The 21,082-nt window shown below is 35.4% G+C and overlaps 2 protein-coding genes across 2 annotated transcripts; one reads left to right on the forward strand and one right to left on the reverse strand.

Moving 5' to 3' along the window:
* The first annotated feature begins 1,945 nt into the window (after window positions 1–1,945).
* On the forward strand, window positions 1,946–8,534 carry LOC107948406 (somatic embryogenesis receptor kinase 1). The gene is made up of 11 exons (XM_016882942.2): window positions 1,946–2,475; window positions 3,374–3,506; window positions 3,626–3,697; window positions 4,698–4,841; window positions 5,535–5,606; window positions 5,704–5,775; window positions 5,856–5,968; window positions 6,422–6,553; window positions 6,642–6,983; window positions 7,141–7,535; window positions 8,042–8,534. The coding sequence occupies exons 1-11, from the start codon at window positions 2,382–2,384 to the stop codon at window positions 8,354–8,356; spliced, it is 1,884 nt and encodes a 627-aa protein (XP_016738431.1). The 5' UTR covers window positions 1,946–2,381; the 3' UTR covers window positions 8,357–8,534.
* Window positions 8,535–8,839: 305 nt separating this feature from the next.
* On the reverse strand, window positions 8,840–17,156 carry LOC107947820 (IST1 homolog). Its single transcript, XM_041115557.1, has 6 exons — window positions 17,011–17,156; window positions 11,651–11,783; window positions 11,390–11,493; window positions 10,428–10,599; window positions 10,205–10,345; window positions 8,840–10,135 (listed from the first exon to the last, which is right to left on the reverse strand). Exons 1-6 carry the CDS (start codon window positions 17,058–17,060, stop codon window positions 9,146–9,148), a joined length of 1,590 nt encoding a protein of 529 aa, XP_040971491.1. The 5' UTR covers window positions 17,061–17,156; the 3' UTR covers window positions 8,840–9,145.
* Between the last annotated feature and the right edge of the window lie 3,926 nt (window positions 17,157–21,082).

The raw sequence follows: 21,082 nt of genomic DNA on the forward strand, positions 1-21,082 counted from the left end.
TTGTGCTCACTAGCTTGCATTTGCCATACGCAAGTTGGACAGGGTTTCAATGGCTAGCTTTTGTATGCTATTACGAGAGTCTTAGAACATAAGAAAAAATAAAGTCTTGCATGGATGCCTCACTCCACCTCATGTTGTGCTAAATTATGTGTAATCTTTACATAATGAGTTCCACATTCACAACCTACTTAATTGATTGATCTTGTTGTGGAAGCCTTACAGAGGGCGTTGGGTTCTTTCTTGTATTAGTCGAGTGAAAGTGAACATGGATGCTACATAGGACAAGCATACGCGCATGATTGGGTTTGGGGCCATTGCGTGGGATGTAGATGGGCTAATTTTGGGTGGGACAACAACTAAGGCATTCAATTGCTTTGACTTATCTTTGGCAAAGTCCTACGTAGTGATTTTGAGCCTCAATTTGGCTAGTGACATGGGATTTAAGATATTGTAATAGAGTCTAATTCTTATGTTGTAATCCCTAATTTTAACCATGTAATGCTTGACTTATCTTTGTTGTGCCAATTTGTTTTGGAGGCTCGTTCTCTGTTTTTAGACTTTTGCATGGTCTTAAATGATGCTAATGAGGTTTGATTTTGTGTGGACTACTTCACGAACTTCATGACCTTGTAATGGTAGTCATTGTTTGATTGAATTGAATGGAATCGCTCATTTATTTTTTTTTTAAAAAAACAATGCTTTATATATAATATAATATAACATATAATATAATATATTTTAATTATAATTATTTTTTATTATTTTAATTAAAAATATTGAATATAAAGATTGAAGATAACAACAATAACTAATAAATGATAAAATTATCCTTTTATTTAAAATTTATTTAATAAATAAGTAAATTTTTTAAAATCAAACTCCAGGGGTTTAAGTTTAAAATTACTCCAAATCAACTACAAATAGCATTGTAAGGAATAATTGAACTAATATAAGAAGCAACTCATATATGGTGAGTTTTAAGTCTAAAAGAATTTAGAGACAAACATCACATGTTTTATGTAAAAGTGAGAGTTGAACTTAGGACATGTAGTAAGACTTTAGTCTTTATTACCTATACCAAAATCTCATTTATAATTCAACAATTATTTTTTTAAAAAAAATTCATTTATTTAATAAATATCAAATTTAAAGTATTAATGTTAAAGTCTCTCAAATTTATTACATGGAATCAATATTTAAATATGATGTAATTCAACTCGAATTTATTAGATTGAACTAATTTGGAATGGATAGATTTAGATATAACCCAAAAAAAATAGATAAATATCAAAATTATATATGAATTTTGATTTAATATACAATGTTATACATGAACTTTAATTTTGTGCAATTTTATATATGAAAATTTGATTTGATTCAATTTTCAAAAATTACTAACAACAGCATCGAATTAGCACAATTTTACATTGATGTATTACATATACAATTAGTTATATTAATCTGATATTAAAATAAATATATATTTATTAAAATGTGTAAAATTAAATTAAAATTAAAATTTCATGTATAAATAATTCAAATTACATATGTATAATCATAACAAATTATAAATTTAACCAAGTATAAATTTAAGATTTTCCCTTAAAAAAATTAAAATAAGTAAAAGAAAGCCGTATACTAATTTAAAATTTAGAAGTGTATAAACGGAACTCTTATCATATTACTTTGAATAATTATAGCACAAAGAAGATTTTCAATTAAAAGAGATGCGCAGTGGGGGATCCACGGTCCAACATTTTGACCGAAAAACGGAAATGAAACCCCAAAACTACCCTCAAAGCTTTATTTATGTCGCTTTCCATTATATAGCGCGAACCCGTTTTGACTGCGTTCGGGCAACGGTCAGCACGTTCGGTCACCTCTTTTACTGCACGCTTCGCTCTCATTTCTCAAAGAAAAAAAAAAGGATAAAATAAAAATTAATTTTCCCTTTCTCTCTCAAAATCACTCCATCACTTGACTTACAAAGAGAAAGTTTTGAGAAACGCAAAAAGGAAAGTTGATTTCTTTTTTATTTTGTTTTTTAAAACTTGCTAAAAGAAAGGGTTTAAAAAAAAGAGTAATTTTTGGCTTGGTTTTTCTCTTTTCTTTTTCTTTGTATTTATGTTTATGTTGGCTGCCTTTTTTGGGCATGCTTTTGAATGGAGGGGAGTGGGATCAAAGGGAAGGATTTGATTGAGGAGATTTTTGGGCGGTAATGGTGGGAGTTGAGAGCTAGGGTTTTTGGTTTTTGGTTTTTTGCTGTAATGTTGTGTTGTTGGGGTTTCTGTACTGTTTGGATCTAAGGATATTTAGATTGAGAGCTTAAAAAAATTTAAATTAAAAAGTTGCAGCTTTTAGTTTCCCCTTTCTTTTGTCAAATGGAAGGAAGCAAAAAGGTTAAATCTTTGGTTTTGGTTTGTTTGATCTCGGTGCTACTGCATCCATTCTGTCTTATTTCTGCTAATGTGGAAGGTGAACATGTCTTGCTTTTTTTTACTCTACCGGCAACTCCTTTTTTTTTTATTTGCATTCAATAATTTTTGGAGTTTGATCCTTGATTTTTGTAACTTCGCTGAATGGGGCTTTTGATATTTCTTCTTATAATTTGGTTTTGAGTTTGAAAATGTCTGTGCTTTATACTTGTTTTCCTGATGGTTGGAAGTTTCATTTTTTGTGTGTTTTGCTTTTGGGAGATTACTTTAGAAGTGTTTAATTTGATTGTACGGATTCTGCTCCTTGTTGTCAATCAAATGTTAGTATTATGCAATATGGTTGTACACAATTTGTGGCTCTTGTTATATTGGGTATCTTAGAAAATGTCTCAGAAAAATGCTTTTTTCTAGAATGGCTTTGTGATAATTCAGATTGTGACGTTTTATTGTTCACAGTAGTTGCGTACTTTAGACATTAAATGTTGATGATACTGTAGAAGTCATGGCTTCTTCGCACAATTGAAATTGTTTTTCACATCCCTTGCTGGTTTGATAGCAGATCTATTATGCTCGTGAGGTCGTTAAACTCGCACTGTTTAATATTAAAGAATTTTGTATTGCTTCTTTTTTTTGGTTAACTACTGGTTCAATGTATGTTATATTTACATTTGACTTCCAGTACTGCAAAATTTAGAAGATTTTGTTGCTGTAACTGTTGAAGTATGATACAGTTAATGTCTTGTACTGTTTCAAACTGTTTAAGCTTCTTCAAGTAACTGCTTTCTGCTTGTTGATAGACCTGCTAATGCTTTGTGAGTGTTGATGAATATGCTTTCTAGATATAGTTCGGTAGCAGGTTGGCTGTGCTATATATTTTTAACATTTGCATTGTTTTTTAGTGCTATCCTCTTACAATCTTTACTTGCTTCTTGAAACAGGTGATGCATTGCACAGCCTAAGGACCAACTTGAATGATCCTAACAATGTACTGCAGAGTTGGGATCCTACCCTTGTTAACCCCTGCACATGGTTTCACGTTACATGTAACAATGATAATAGTGTTATTAGAGTGTAAGGTTTTTTGCTCCTTGATGTTTTCTGAGTACACAGTTACAACTTAAGAAAATTGTGCTTTACTGAATTCGCGAAGGTTTACTTGTATAATGTCTACCTCTGCATCAATTTTTCAGTGATCTTGGAAATGCAGCTTTATCTGGTCAGCTTGTACCACAGCTTGGCTTGCTTAAGAATTTGCAGTACTTGTAAGTCATGCTTCACCTTAATAATTCTAGCTGATTGATGTGATTGTGTCCGAGTAAAATAGGCCATTGCGGACTTTCTTTATATTTGTAACAGGAGGAAATATTCCACGGCAATTATTGTTGCATTAACTAAGCTTCTTTAGCCGTATGGCCAGTGGGAAGTAGTTGAGGGTCCCACATACTTCATTATTTTTATCAAACTTTTACATATTCAATTCATAGTTCTGAGAAAAGGCTAACCTGTAATTCTTCTCTTCATGGTTCAGTGGCAGTCTTTGCCTGTGGAATAAAGAGTATCAAATGTAAAAAAAAAAAAAAAAAAAAAAATTTATTCTGTTGGCAGTCTGGCTGCTAAAATCCATCTATGAATAACTGTAATAGGGACCTATTTCTTTCATATAGTGTTGGTCATGTTGGCCACGTCTAAAGTAATGTTTGACAACATTTTTTAATGGCTATGATATTCATGTTTATGGTATGGTAAAGTTTTTTAAGATGATTTCCTAAATAAGGGTTTACTTCTATATGGACCATCATCTAGGAATAAATATCTGTTTACTAGGATCAGAAAACATATGTTACTAACTGCAACTATCCCTTCTCAAAATGAGTGGTCCATCTTACAAGATACTAGAGATGAAGATGCATGAAGGAATTAATAAGGATTATGGAGCTGCCATACATTCATTCTTTCATAACTAGTCCTTGAGCTGGTCTTTCAGGACATTGTGGGAGTATGGATGGTACTATATATTCTTTTGTATTTCTTCCTTTTACTTATGGTTTGTTTCCCTTGAACATGTCAAGAGGACATCTTTTTCCTATTATATGATGGCTTACGGGACAGTTCTTTTAGACATTGCGAACAAAATAATAACCCAAAATTTTTTTTTCGAAGGTATTATAACCCAAAACTTAGTATTCAGTTGTTAGTGCACAGTTTGCTTGCCTTAGTATTTCATTACTATTATGCCTTTTGAGACCTATCTTTTTATGCCAGGGAACTTTACAGTAATAACATAAGTGGACCGATTCCTAGTGATCTTGGGAATCTGACTAGCTTGGTGAGCTTGGATCTCTATTTGAATAGTTTCAGTGGTCCTATTCCTGAATCTTTGGGGAGGCTGTCGAAATTGCGATTCCTGTGAGTATATTTGTTTTGAAGCTATCCCTGCCCCCCTCTTTATTTTTGTTTATTACATGTTGAGTTGCATGTAATGCTGAGATCTAAGTCATTACTTTTGGAATCATGTTATTGGTAAAACAGAAGCATACTTGATTTGAAGTTAGCAAGAAACAGAAATAAGTTATTTATTAACTAGTATTTGTTTTATCAAGATATAATCAAGTATAAGACATTTCCCCCCCACCCCCACCCCACCTCATTCCACCCAATACACAAGCTTTCAACGTCATCTTCAGTATCAGAAAGAATATTTTCACTAAGTATACACCATTAGCATATGCAAGTTCACAGCATTGAATTTCTTCATCAATTACAATTGTCTGGTAAATTTTTTTATGCAAGTTGTTTGGTTGATTTTTTGTTTACTAAAAAACTCTAGGAATGATTGAAACTTTGACATTTAAAAGCTAAATAAAATTTAAATGGTTTACTCCCACCAGTAAACATGAATAAGCTGGTTCTGCATTGGTAGATGTCATTCACTCACTCACATCAACCAGGAGGATATTGATTGGGCATGAACCTTAAGACAAAGGGCTTTTATAAGTCTGATTGTTTATGGCTGTTGTAGGTTAAAGTTTGCTTGATATAAAATCTCTTGATTCATTTAGATCTTGAACTTCTAATGTTTTGAAACTTGTGTGAGGATAGCCGGCTTAACAACAACACCTTGATGGGTCCTATCCCTATGTCATTAACGAATATCACATCACTTCAAGTCCTGTGAGTGCCAAACTTATCGTCTCATTTCAAGATCTATCACTCTTTTCCCTTTTCTGAGATATGATTATATATCCTTAAATTGTACTGTGTAATGTAGGGATCTATCAAATAACCATCTTTCTGGGGAGGTTCCAGATAATGGCTCCTTCTCACTATTCACTCCTATCAGGTTAGTTTTCTGCAATCTGCAATCTGCTTTTCTTGCCTGACAATTTTGGGTGCCTTAGGTGGTTGTTGTTCCTTATGCAGTTTTGCTAACAACTTCGATCTATGTGGCCCGGTTACTGGACGCCCATGCCCCGGATCTCCTCCTTTCTCTCCTCCTCCTCCTTTTGTACCACCACCGCCAATTTCTTCTCCAAGTAATATTCCTTTGATGTCTTGTATTTCAGATCTATTGAGTTGCCTTTACAGTATCCATGTGCAGTAATTTTGCTACTCTTGCTGTCGATTAGACTGTTTTAGTTTAATTTTACATTGTATTATATGCCAAACTTATCATTTTAACCCCCTACATTCTGGAAATTTGTGGCATGCACGTAACATCAGTTAACAAAAGTGATGCCTCTGCCCTTTTCTCTGGGTGAGTCTCATCTCAGTTTGCACATCCAGTCCTTCAGTTCTGTAACTTCAAAACAACTGTATTATTGTGAAAATTGATTGTGGTGAGATGTAATTAACAATAGTGCGTTCTAGTGAAGGGTTGTGTTTGTAAGTTTCCTATGATGTGATGCATTATCTTGGTTCTAGTGCAGCAGAAGTGGCTGCTATGTTTTGCATTGGATGTTCTAACTTCTCATCTTATCATATTCTAGGTGGGAATAGTGTCACTGGTGCAATAGCTGGAGGAGTTGCAGCAGGTGCTGCCTTACTGTTTGCTGCTCCTGCAATTGCATTTGCGTGGTGGCGTCGGCGGAAACCTCAAGAATTTTTCTTTGATGTACCTGGTTAGTGCCATAAATGAAAAATTACTGGGTTCATGGGTTCAAGATTTGGTGATAGTTACAATATTCTTCTGTTTCTATATCTTTGCAGCGGAAGAGGACCCAGAAGTTCATCTTGGACAGCTGAAGAGGTTTTCATTACGAGAACTACAAGTTGCCACTGACAGTTTTAGCCATAAAAATATTCTGGGTAGAGGTGGATTTGGTAAGGTTTACAAAGGAAGGTTAGCTGACGGTTCACTGGTGGCTGTTAAAAGATTGAAAGAAGAGCGTACACCTGGTGGGGAGTTACAGTTTCAAACAGAAGTAGAGATGATCAGCATGGCTGTTCATCGAAATCTCCTCAGGCTGCGTGGGTTTTGTATGACACCGACTGAGCGATTGCTTGTTTACCCCTACATGGCTAATGGAAGTGTTGCATCATGTCTCAGAGGTAAAGCGGGCAAGCATTTAAGGTTGAATTCCCCTGCGTGGGTGGAGTTTCATAACTTCCATTTGTTGAAATTGCAACCAATTGACTTTTAATCAGTGAACATTTAGCCTTGCTTTCCATCTGGATTACATTTTCTTGTTTTCTTGCATTCTTATAGAACGCCCTCCGTCACAACCTCCACTTGATTGGCCAACACGGAAGAGAATTGCATTGGGATCTGCTAGGGGTCTTTCTTATTTGCATGATCACTGTGACCCAAAGATCATTCATCGTGATGTAAAAGCTGCAAACATTTTGTTGGATGAGGAGTTTGAAGCTGTTGTTGGTGACTTTGGGTTGGCTAAACTTATGGACTACAAGGATACCCATGTAACTACTGCTGTACGTGGCACAATTGGACATATTGCTCCCGAGTATCTCTCTACTGGAAAATCTTCAGAGAAAACTGATGTTTTTGGGTATGGTATCATGCTTTTGGAGCTTATAACTGGACAGCGGGCCTTTGATCTTGCTCGTCTTGCAAATGATGATGATGTCATGTTGCTTGATTGGGTATGCATATGGTGTTTTTTTTTATTTTTTTTTGGATATCTTAGTCTTCACTTAATTGATTTGCTTACTACTCAATTGCTTCCTATATGGCTGCCTGATTCTCATTATTACTAAACATCCTTTTAACAGATTTGCTTACTACTCTATTCTCGGTTCTCTCATCTTAAATGCTAATCCATCCACAGATCAATTGCTTCCTTGATAATCGCCTGATTCATATTATTATTCATTTATTGACATTAGTTATGATGCCATGTAGTTGACATAAAAGAAACTAGGTTGTATCCTATAGAAATTAATCTTTGAAAGAGATGAGAAAGCAATGGGAGCTTTATGTTGCATGTGTTACAATGCACCAGCTATGGAAAGGAAGTGAAGTTGCTAAGGATGGCAAGAACTAGTTCTACCTATAGATGCCAAAATGAAGTATTGATTTTGGAGAAATAATGCAATTAGTGGTCTGTTTCACATTCGCTGAGTCAGTTTGCCCTTTTTCTCTTTTCCAGGTCAAAGGACTTCTGAAGGAGAAGAAGCTGGAATTGCTAGTTGATCCTGATCTGCAAACCAATTATGTAGAAACTGAGGTAGAGCAGTTAATCCAGGTTGCTCTGCTATGCACACAAGGTTCCCCAATGGACCGGCCAAAGATGTCGGAAGTGGTTAGAATGCTGGAAGGTGATGGGTTGGCCGAGAGATGGGATGAGTGGCAGAAAGTTGAAGTTCTACGGCAGGAGGTTGAACTTGCCCCTCATCCTAATTCTGATTGGATCGTGGACTCAACTGACAATCTGCATGCTGTTGAGTTATCCGGTCCAAGGTGACTACGGCATAATTACAGTAAAGGAAAGTTTTTACTAGTTATTTTTTAAGATTAACTTCTTTTTTTTTTGTTAATTTGATGACCATATCCTGATTTATGTCTCCTCCTGTAAGCCCAGTCCGCATTGTATTCATTACATTTTGTGCATGTTTATGTGAGTCAGCTTCGTTGAGGTGCAATTTGTGTTGTATCTTCCTCCTGCAGTTTGATTGAGCCATGATGCTTACATATAGCTCAAGCCGTGGCAAATCAGTCTAACCCCTATGCGCACTTGGTCTTCTCCTAGTTTAATTCTTCTTATACTGTTTGTGACACATGCCAAATGCCATGCATGGAATTTTTCTAGGGGATTTTTGATCTTTTGAATGGCAGTACATGTTTATAGCTTACACGTTTTAAACTTGTGCACTCTTCTGAAGTCACAAGGGCTTTCCTTTCGTACCTAGTTGACATGGCGTTAATTCAAAAGTCCCGAACAGCAAAATTCAGTGTTTTTTTCTTTTTTCCCCATTATTTTCCTCGAATAAAATTTTAAAAAGATAAAGCGGCCTCATTGAAGCTACTTCAGCTTGTATTTCCAAAGCATAGGTTTTTTGAACTGAACGTATTACAGCAGGTGGCATCTCAGAAAAGCTTCTCAACTTGACAAAAGGCAGCTCATAGTTATGTAGTACCAGGACAGCCTGCCATAATACGCATCTTACTCTCTGGGAATGACCTCAATATTTTACAATAATATAAAAATTATCACCATATCCTATATTTCAAACAACAGCAGGTGCGGTAGCCCTTAATAATGACTAGTATGGGAATTATCTTTAAAAGACCCATTGGATCCAAGGTCTCGATTCTGTCTCGCGAAAAGGTTTGGATATGAGAAGAATTCATCATCCATTGAAGGCAATCTATGTGGCTGGTGATGAACTGCATGGTCGCTGGAAACTGGTGAAACGGAGCCTATTTTCAGTTTGTCGACTGAAGGATCTGCTGCCTCTGTTGCTTGGTGCACTGACTCCTCATGTACTTGATGGGAGTCCAAAGAATATAAAGAATCAGCAGGATCAATACAAAAGTTCTGATGATCAAAATTTAGCTTTTCTGTACTAGCTTGTTGATGAGGAATATATGTATGAATAGGGTTCTCAGGGCTGCTACTCTCAGTAACCCGCTCATTTTTTTTCTGTGTAAGCTCAGCAATTCTAACTTGTGCAAGACTTGCAGCTGAACGGGCTGCAGCTGCTGCATGTTCGGCAGTTTCAGCAGCAGCCTCAGCAGCAGCTAAAACATCCTGTAGGTCAACATTGGCCTCACATTTTGGTCTCAAACTAGCTGGAGGATCACTTCCTCTTGCAGAGATTGATGCAGGAGAAATTGATGGGGGAGAAATGAATGGCACAAACTGTTTATTTTCTTTGGCTCCAGCTGGATCATCGGACATTTCACTTTCTCTAGTGGCAGAATCTTCTTGCATCAATATATCAGGCTCTAAAGGTGACATTTGTAAAACATATCCAGAAGCTCCAGAATGTCTAGATGGTCCATAATCAATTTCAGGCTTTGGAGCAGCTGGTGAAGGTGAGCTAATTACTGGTGCTGATGCAGCAAATGTGCTTGGCCGCAATGATACCTTAGGAACTTCAGGTAAATCTAATGGGTCAAAGTCTGTATCAGAATCAGGCTGCTCAATTTGGGCATGATCAGCGGTGGAAATCGATGTTTCATTGTGTTTCTCAGCAGGAAAGGGCAACTTAGTACCATTGACAAACTCAGTTGGGCCATTCTGACAAGCAAAAAGACAATTTCAATAAGTATAGAAAACAAATGTAATCAGAGTCCAAAATTTACTTACCAATAAATCTTCATGTGGTTTGAAAAACTCAGTCTCCGTGGAAGCTGGATCCCATTCCAACTCATGCTCTTCAGCAATTTCTTTCAGAAGCTTCAGTTTTAATTCGGGTGAAGGAGCGCATATAGATAACAATTCTATCAACTGCATTTAGAATTTACAATTAACTGGAAGAATAAAAATATAAAATGACAATACACACACCAAACCTTCAAAATTATACTACCTGACGATTAACACCACTATCTGGCCTAAGCTCAGTTGCAGCTGATACAAATTCCTTCCCGTACTTGGAAATAAACAGCATTTGAACCTGCAACAACTCTGGTAGATCGGCACATCTTGGTGCAGCAAAACAAATGCTAGATATTGCTTCTTTCAAATCTAGAGGACATTCCCTGAAAACGGATGGTTATTCAATTTTTTATTCTACAAATACAGTATTTTCTTTTAACTCTTTCTTTGAGAAAATCCAAAAATTATTATAACTTATGCGACTTATCAACTTCTTATTTAAGGATATAAGAGATAACCAAATTAAACAAGCACAGCATTTTGCTGAGAGAGTATCTGACATAAGTATATGGTTAGATTTTTCTAAGTTTTTCCACATATTTAGAGGATTTTTGAAAGTCATATCCCTATACTCATGTGTCAGACATGAGTGTTGGACATGGGTACTACAAGAAAAATGAAGAGTTTGAGCAACATAGGCATTTTGTAAACTGTCACTCATGAAAGCAACAATGTTAGCAACAACTGTGGATTAATTGACAACACTCCATTGACCACTGTGAAAGTACTTCTAGCAAAGAGCAGTAGCATCTATATCATTCAAGTAATATATGCTACTAGTGCTAATAATAACCTAGGCACAGCTTGGTCTTCATCAAAAAGGTGCTAATACTTCACATATGCAGCTGTCAAAAGGCAGCTTGAGATTTCAATGTCCGCATGACAATAGGAGAAGGGAATCATGATAGTTATAGAGAAGAACTTACTGAATCAAACATTCAATAACCTAACTCTGACCTAAAGTTTAAGTCACCAACTAACTAGCTACAGTGCAAAATTGATCCTATCAAACTGATTCAGGCCTAAAGGAAGACGAGCGCATATTCGAAATATTAAAACACTAAAAAGGGAAAAAAGAAAGAAAGAAAGAAAGCAGAAATTTGAAGCAATAACCTTTGAGTCTCTATGATTGGAAGACGGACAGCAATAAGCTCACAAAACAGCTCAAGGATCTCCTGAGCAGCCATTGTATTCTCTTCCCTTATTATATGCTCCACCTGAAATGCAGACCCAAGCATTGCACCTTAAAAACCATCGAGTACATTCTAAGCACTAAAAAATGCGAATACCTTCTAAAACAGCAAGTTTAGACTATCAAAAACACATATGCACTTCACCAAACAATTTAAGGGAAAAAAAGGAGAGACGATATACCCGGATTCGAGCAGTAGCTTCTTGGCCAATCTCAAGAAGTTTGGCAATGTCGCGGCGCATCTGTTTTATCTGAATCTCTCTCCTATTCCTCAACAACTTTATCCGCGGAATTGTCAACTTGAGCAAAGTTTTGCTGTACACTTACCAAAAATGATTAAACTTACTATTTATCAGGCTAAATTTTCAAAATTGATCAAACAAATAACATATAACTAAATAAAACCAAGATCCAATAATGTAAAAGTTCAACGTAAAAGTGTTGAATATTGGCAATATCCCACATTAGGAAAAGATAGAAAGGGAGGGGGTTTGGTTTGTTATATATAGAACCCCTCCCCCTTTGGTTTTATCATCCCAAAATCTTCTCCTTTGTAATATTTCTAGAAGAAATATTGATTTGGTAGTGTCCGAGGACGTAAGCTAAATTGGCCGAACCTCGTTAAATCTCTGGTATTTTATTTCTTATTTGTTTGCTTATATTTAATAGCTTTATGTTGGTTATATTTATTTAGTTATTATTGCTATAAATATCTAAGTGAGTTCTGTCTAGTTGTTGGGTTTTAAGCGGGACCATTTGTGACCCCTCCAATTTAACTGGGAATTTTCTTAGTATAATTGTTGGCATTATAATTATCTAAATATTTCTGATAATATTGTTATTAATATTATCGTCGCTTCCGCAACAATTGGTATCAGAGCCAGGTTTTGTAGTATGCTCTGTGTTTGCAGCTTAGTCTGATCTTACACATCAGAAACATTTCCTAAAGCTTGTGGGTATTCTGCATTTGGTGGCTATTAAGTAGAAGCTATGGCAAAAATGACAGAAGAAAAACCATCCATATCAACAACTTCCACTTCGTACATTTTGCCGAGGATTGGAACTGCAAATACGAGATTTGTAGTGGAAATTTTTGATGGAACAGGTCATTTTGGCATGTGGCAAAGTGAGCTTCTAGATGCCCTCTTTCAACAGGGTCTAGATATTGCCATTGAGGAAGAAAAACCAGAAGGGGTTGATGATAAAGAATGGAAGACCATCAACCGATTGGCATGTGGTACAATTCGATCATGTCTTTCCAGAGAGCAGAAGTATACATTTAGTAAAGAGACTTCTGCAAGTAAATTGTGGAAAGCATTGGAGGAGAAATTCTTGAAGAAGAACAGTCAAAATAAGTTGCATATGAAGAAAAGACTGTTTCGTTTCAATTATGTTCCTGGTACCACGATGAACGAGCACATTACCAATTTTAATCAGCTGGTGGCTGATTTGTTGAATTTGGATGTGACTTTTGAAGACGAAGACTTGGCGTTAATGTTGTTGGGATCGCTTCCTGAGGAGTTTGAGTACCTTGAAACTACTCTACTTCATGGAAAATCGGAAGTAACTTTCAATGAAGTAACTGCTGCATTGTATAGCTATGAACTACGCCGAAAGGATAAGTTGAAAGGTTCAGGTGAAGCAGCAGTGGAAGCATTGGTAACAAGAGGTCGTCAGCAAAGTCAGTCTAAGGGGAAGAGAAGAAAGTCCAAAGGTCGAGCTGTTGCCAAAGATGAATGTTCTTTTTGCAAAGAAAAAGGACATTGGAAGAAAGATTGTCCAAAATTGAAGAAAAAAGGGAAGACTCCGCAAGATGCAAATGTTGCAGAATGCAATAGTGAAGCAGAGTCAGACTTTTCTCTTAGTATGACATCTTCAACATTATATGCAGATGAGTGGATCATGGATTCTGGTTGTTCCTATCATATGTGTCCCATTCGGGAATGGTTCTTTGAATTTCAAAAACTAGATGAAGGGGTTGTTTACATGGGTAATGATAACACATGTAAAATAGCCGGGATAGGTTCAATTAAACTGAGGAGTCATGATGGATCTACTAGAATTTTGCGGGATGTACGATATGTCCCAAAGTTGAAGAAGAATCTCATCTCTTTGGGGTCGTTAGAATCTAAAGGCCTAGTTGTGACAATACGAGATGGAGTTCTTAAAGCAACTTCAGGAGCATTGGTGATGTTGAAAGGCATAAGAAAGAACAATCTGTATTACTACCAAGGTAGTACAGTGGTCGGGACAACAGCAGCAGCAATTACGAGTACCAAGAAGGACGCTGAGGCAACACAGCTGTGGCATATGCGTTTGGGCCATGCTGGTGAAAAATCCTTGCAAACTCTAGCCAAGCAAGGATTATTGAAAGATACAAAGACTTGCAAACTTGAATTTTGCGAGCATTGTGTTCTGGGAAAACAACGAAGGGTGAAATTTGGCACTGGGATTCACAATACTAAAGGTATTCTGGATTATGTGCATTCTGATGTATGGGGACCGTCCAAGACTCCATCACTTGGAGGAAGACGTTATTTTGTCACCTTTATTGATGATTTTTCCAGACGAGTTTGGGTGTTTCCTATGAAGAACAAAGATGAGGTGCTTGAAGTTTTCCTTAAGTGGAAAACTAAAATTGAAAATCAGACAGGAAGGAAGATTAAGGTTCTCCGATCAGACAATGGTGGAGAATATAAAAGCGATCCATTCCTGAAGATATGCCAAGATTGTGGCATAGTAAGGCACTTCACCGTAGGTGGAACACCGCAACAGAATGGGGTGGCAGAGCGTATGAATCGAACGCTTGTGGAGAAAGTTCGATGTATGTTATCTAATGCTGGATTAGATAGAAAGTTTTGGGCTGAGGCTGTGACGTACGCTCAACATCTCATCAATCATTTGCCATCATCTGCTATAAATGGCAAGACTCCTTTGGAGAAATGGTATGGAAAACCTTCTACTGATTATGACACCTTGCGTATTTTTGGTTCTATTGCATATTATCATGTGAAAGAATCAAAGTTAGATCCAAGAGCAAAGAAGGCTCTATTCATGGGCTTCAATGCTGGTGTTAAGGGGTATCGTTTGTGGTGTCTAGAGGCAAAGAAGACGATAATCAGTAGGGATGTTACCTTTGATGAATCTGCCATGTTGAATAAGGTAAATCCAGAAGGAGTGAGTAGTACTTCGCAGCAGGTGGAGTGTACTCCGCAGCAGGTGGAGTTTGAGCAGAGTGTGGTAATTCCAGCAGAAGGTACCACTAGTGATTCTTCATTGGCAGATGCAGAGTCAGATGAGGAAGAGGTTTCTACCCAAGAACCTCAACGGCAATCAGAGCCAATTGCAGTCAGAAGGCAGAGACGAGAAATTCAGAAACCAGCTCGTTTCACTGACATGGTAGCTTATGCACTTCCAGTTGTTGATAATATTCCATCCACTTACACTGAAGCCATTCAGAGTTTAGAGAATAATAGATGGTTAGGTGCAATGGAAGAGGAAATGCAATCTCTAGAGAAAAACAAGACGTGGAAGTTGGCACAACTACCAAAAGGGAAGAAGGCGATTGGTTGCAAATGGGTATTTGCAAAGAAAGAAGGATTTCCCGACAAAGAAGATGTTCGTTACAAGGCAAGGTTAGTGGCTAAAGGCTACGCTCAGAAGGAGGGAATTGACTATAATGAGGTATTTTCTCCAGTTGTTAAACATTCCTCCATTAGAATTTTGTTGGCCTTGGTAGCGCAGTTGAATTTGGAGCTAGCTCAACTTGATGTGAAGACCGCGTTTCTACACGGTGATTTGAAGGAGGAAATCTATATGACTCAGCCAGATGGATACAGGGTTGCTGGTAAAGAAAATTGGGTGTGTAAACTTAGCAAATCGTTGTACGGATTGAAACAATCTCCGAGACAATGGTACAAACGATTTGACAGGTTCATGAAGGACCAGAAGTACAAAAGAAGCAAATACGATCATTGTGTGTATTTGCGCAAGCTTCAAGATAGTTCCTACATCTACTTACTCTTGTATGTTGATGATATGCTGATTGCAGCAAAGAGCCAAATGGAGATTGATAGACTGAAGGCTCAGTTGAGTAAAGAGTTTGAGATGAAGGATTTAGGGGAAGCTAAGAAGATTCTCGGCATGGAAATAACTCGGGATAGAAAGAGGGGCAAACTTTGGCTGTCACAAAAACAGTATTTGGAGAAGGTACTACAACGTTTCGGTATGTCTGAAGGTACAAAACCTGTAAGTACCCCAGTTGCTCCTCATTTTAAACTAAGTAACCAGTTATCTCCAACGACTAAGGAAGAACGAGAGTACATGGCAAAAGTCCCATATGCAAATGCAGTTGGAAGCTTGATGTATGCAATGGTATGTACAAGACCAGATATTTCACAGGCTGTTAGTGTTGTTAGCAGGTACATGCATGATCCGGGCAGGGGTCATTGGCAAGCTGTGAAATGGATTCTGCGGTATCTCCAAAATACCATAGATGTCGGATTGGCATTCGAGCAGGATGAATCATTTGGTCAATGCATAGTTGGATATTGTGATTCTGATTATGCAGGTGATTTGGATAAGCGACGGTCTACAACTGGCTATTTGTTTACTTTAGCGAAAGCGCCAGTTAGTTGGAAATCTACCTTACAGTCCACGGTGGCTTTGTCTACAACAGAGGCAGAGTATATGGCAATTACAGAGGCTGTGAAGGAAGCAATTTGGCTTCATGGATTGCTTAAAGACTTGGAAGTTGGTCAGAAACAACTTAAGGTATATTCTGACAGTCAGAGTGCTATTCATTTAGCAAAGAATCAAGTTTTTCATGCACGAACGAAGCACATAGACGTTCGCTATCACTTTGTGCGGGAAATTCTCGAAGAAGAGGAGATACTTCTCCAAAAGATTCACACTACGGAGAATCCTGCAGATATGCTGACTAAGGTGGTTACAAGGGCCAAGTTTGAACATTGTTTAGACTTGATCAATGTCCGACACATTTGATATGGCGTCGTTGGCGCAAATTTGAAGACACTATTGAAGTTTGTGTTATGAGAAGATGTTCGAAGATGTGGAATATCGCCAAGGTGGAGATTAATGCAGAATACCCACAAGCTTTAGGAAATGTTTCTGATGTGTAAGATCAGACTAAGCTGCAAACACAGAGCATACTACAAAATCTTCTCCTTTGTAATATTTCTAGAAGAAATATTGATTTGGTAGTGTCCGAGGACGTAAGCTAAATTGGCCGAACCTCGTTAAATCTCTGGTATTTTATTTCTTATTTGTTTGCTTATATTTAATAGCTTTATGTTGGTTATATTTATTTAGTTATTATTGCTATAAATATCTAAGTGAGTTCTGTCTAGTTGTTGGGTTTTAAGCGGGACCATTTGTGACCCCTCCAATTTAACTGGGAATTTTCTTAGTATAATTGTTGGCATTATAATTATCTAAATATTTCTGATAATATTGTTATTAATATTATCGTCGCTTCCGCAACAAAAAGGTCGACAAATTAAGAAACGAAAACAAGAATTACCATTTAGCAGCTTTAAAGCCTTTGTTGAAAAGAGAATCGAGCACAGACATGATTAAAAAAATGAGATCACAGCAAAAATTGAGACCTAGGAAATAGGAGAAAAGAGAGTTGAGGGAACAGGGTTCAGTATTTATAGAAACTTCGAAGAGATTGAAATTAATTAGGAATTAAGCTTTCTAATCTTAGAATATTTGAGAATTAATTAAGGGTAAATTCCACCCTAAGGTGACTAAAATATTGATAAGTTTATATTTTGGTCACTTATTTTCAAAAAGTTACAGAATAATTATTAATGTAACGACTTCATTTTAAGTGGTGCCGAAAAATATAATTTCAAAATCTCATTTTCGTAAACCGAGTCTATAAAGGTAAATAGGAATATTTTCGAAGTTAGTATAAAAATATATTAAAAACGGATAAGTAATTTAACCGAGAAAATTATTAATTAAAGTTTAAAGATTAAATTGTAAAAGTACAATCGCTATTAAATTTTAATTGAGAAAATACTTAGTTACCTAATTAGCAATTATCTAAAAAATTAAAATGATTATTTAACCAATTTTAAATAGGAGATAGTGGACAATTATGATGATTTAGATTGCGGTAATTATAATAAAATTAATTGATGTTATGATCCAAGATTAGTTAAATTAATCTATCCCTATTTAAGTTATAAATAGGCGAGATAGAGGAGAGAAAGATGAAAACATATTATCTTCCTTCCTTGTCGTCCATCATTAAAAGAGAAAGAAGAAAATTTCAAGTTTTCAACCTTTAACATTCGGTTATGATATAGGTTCTTGTTCAGCCGAGCTTCAACTAGCTGGTTTAGGTATCAATTTATTTAATTAGTTGATACATAACAAGTTGTCATTATAGTGAAATTGATGATTTTGAGCATAGTTAATAAGTTTAGATTGTGAAAAGGACTAAATTAAAAACTAAGTTAAACTTGTTAGATAACTTTGTAATACTAGAGACTAAATTGAAAACTATCGTGAAATTTTGTTATAGATAAAAATTACAAGGTCCCTAATAAAAGATTTTGATCATATTAAAAAATACGAATATCCCATATATAAAGATTAAAATAAATAAAATACAAAATACGTTTGGTTATGTATTTTATGTGATTGGGATGTAAATTAATATTATTTTTATAATTATCAACCGTAGCTAAAGATAATATCAAACTGTGGCAGTCGTAAATAAATAACAAATTTAATTTATACATTTATGATTCAAATTCATTATACATGTTTGCGGCATGCGAGTTTGATAGAATAGTTTCAAAAAAAATTTTATGAAAATGGTAGAAATTCATAATTCTAAAATACATTTATGAAAAAGAACAAATTTCTTAATGGTAAAAAAATTATAATATAAAAAATAGGTTGTTATCAATTAAATCAGGAACATCTCCCTCATACTTCATCAACAATTATTGTGCTTTAATAATTGGTAAAAATATATCATGGTTCACTATTATTTTTATGCCTTGCTCCGCTATCAGAAAAAAATTTATTTATTATGTATGTATTACAATAATTATACATAAAATAAAAAATAGTCATTAAAAATTTAAATTTGAAATTAGAAAGATGAATAATAGTTATTGTAAAAGTAAGAACTCTTCAAACTAAGCGAAAATTTTTCTTTCACTTTGCTAAAAAATAAGTTGTAGGAGTGGTTAAAAATTACAATTTGAATTAGTTTTTGTGGATAATGCAAAAAAATCCCACATTGGTTTTGTATAGGCTAATAAAAGGGTTTAAATATAGTCTTACTCCATACTTTCATTTAATTAGGCTAAATGTCTAACACACGTGTTATTGTTGTTGTCCAGCTCGTTTCATGTTAACATATTTATTTTTAGATAAAACTTTAGTATTATTTTTCAAAAAAAAAGAGAAAATTTTGGTCAACAGAAAATATCGTTTTTGAACTATTTTTAGAAAATTGTATTTGCCATTCTTACCTTTTTGCCCCTAAGTTTGTACTATTTTGCTCTTCAACTAATAGTATAAATAGGAGGTTATCTTCATCATATTTCACATAACAAAAAACATAGCTTTTATCATTCTTCTAATCTCCCTCATTCTTCTTTCTCTAAAAGCTTTGTTATTCTACTAAAAATTACATTACAAGAAGTTCTGTCAGGAGGTTGAGTTTTAAGTGGGAGCGTCTGTGACCCCTCCAAACTTTCTTGGGAATTAATTCTATTGTGGTTTTTCTGGTCAAATTTTCTGACCACCTTTAAACTTATGTTGATCTTATTTTCCGTAAATTTGGAAAAGAGCAATATCAATTGAATTCCATCTTCCTCGTTTAGGTGTATGAATTTGGAAGCATTATGTTAACCTTGGGGGGCAACATCCATTTCTGATTACACCGATCAAGGCGAAATTGCTTCTAAGGCAGTGGTTTTCCACAACGTAGTATTTATTTACTTATTTATTCCTTTATTATTTGTACTTGTTAGTGCTAACGTCTTTGTTTTACAATAGTAATTTTCCAACAATTTAGAAGTGATTCTTACTATTGTAGAAACAATGTCTCTTGACGTTAACAAATACATCCCTGATCTCTCCAAATTCAAACCACTAGTGCACCTGATCGAAGATCTAGACGAGGTGATCATCGCTATGGTTTTCAAGGTTAACCTAGTAGAAAATGACACTAAGTGGATAGTAGACAAATGTGCTTCCAAACATTTTTGCGCCAACAAAAAGATGTTCACCGAATTTGAGAATGTAACCGAAGGTGAACAAGTCTACATAGGTAATTCGAGCAGTTCAGAAGTACTCAGTAAAGGAAAGATTTTACTTAAGCTTACTTCTAGAAAAGTACTTGCTTTAAATAATGTTTTGTACGTTCTTGCTTCACGTGGAAACTTGATTAGTGGTGGACTTCTGAATAAGGCTGACATTAAACTAGTTTTTGAATCCGACAAACTTGTACTTTCTCGTAATAGAAACTATGTAGGAAAAGGTTACCTGAGTGGAGGGTTGTTTGTGATCAAGACTGTTTCTAATGCTTCTACTTTTGCTTACACTGTTGAGTCTCTCAATATGTGACATGCTAGATTAGGACATGTGAACTTTCACTCCCTTAAAATGCTTAAAAAGATAAAACTAATTCCTAATCAGCTTTAATAAATGTGAAATCTATGTTGAATCAAAGCATACTAGTCCTCACTTCAAACCTATTGCAAATAGGAAGACTATACTTTTAGAGTTAATTCATACATATCTAGCAGATTTTAGAAACACAAAAAGTAAAGGGGGAAAACGTTACTATTACAAGTTCATAAAAAAAGGCAGCATGGTTTAGGTTCTAGAAATGAGAAGCATGAAAAATGTACAAGAAATAAGGATAGACCTTATCATGGAGTATGGTCCCCTCTTCATTGTTCTGATGTTCTAAAAGCTAGTAAGGAACGCTTAACTCCCTCTATGTTACAATCTGCATAGGCCTCTCGTAATCCCAGTGAAGGTATTAATGCTTCTGCACATGAATATCTGGTACTTGAAAGTATCTATAGGTTTTGGGATATAGTTGTTATGATTGAATTTACAAGAAATAAGGAAGTTAATGTATATCATTTTTGTATTTGATCTTTTAGTTAACCCAAGGAGAAATGAAAAGTAGCATACATAGTGGAAGCAGTGGACGTAATATTCCATTAGAAAATGGTTAGTGTATCTGTAATGGATTGATTCAATCAATGCATTGCCTGAAGAAAATGTAAATTACAATGATACAAGTGTATAACAGCTTTTCTCTTTATTGTAAGAAAAAAAATAATTACAGAAAGGTAGTTGTACATACAAGAGCTACATATGACAATTTAAAAGCCGCACAATGAACAAATAATTGTGTTCTGTGAGACAATAGAAATAAAAGTTAAAGAATATGGTCATTTTCTTTTCTCTTATTTATTGAAATTAAGCTAAGGAATCAAAACAATTTTTATTAAAATTTTGTGAAGTGACTGAGGCTTTGAGAAGAATGGGCAATGATCACTCTCTTTAATTTTGTAAACTCCTTCTGGTGGGTTCTCTCTTACTAG

The sequence above is a fragment of the Gossypium hirsutum genome, chromosome A06 (genome assembly GCF_007990345.1).
Source record: "Gossypium hirsutum isolate 1008001.06 chromosome A06, Gossypium_hirsutum_v2.1, whole genome shotgun sequence".
NCBI classification, from domain to species: domain Eukaryota; kingdom Viridiplantae; phylum Streptophyta; class Magnoliopsida; order Malvales; family Malvaceae; genus Gossypium; species Gossypium hirsutum.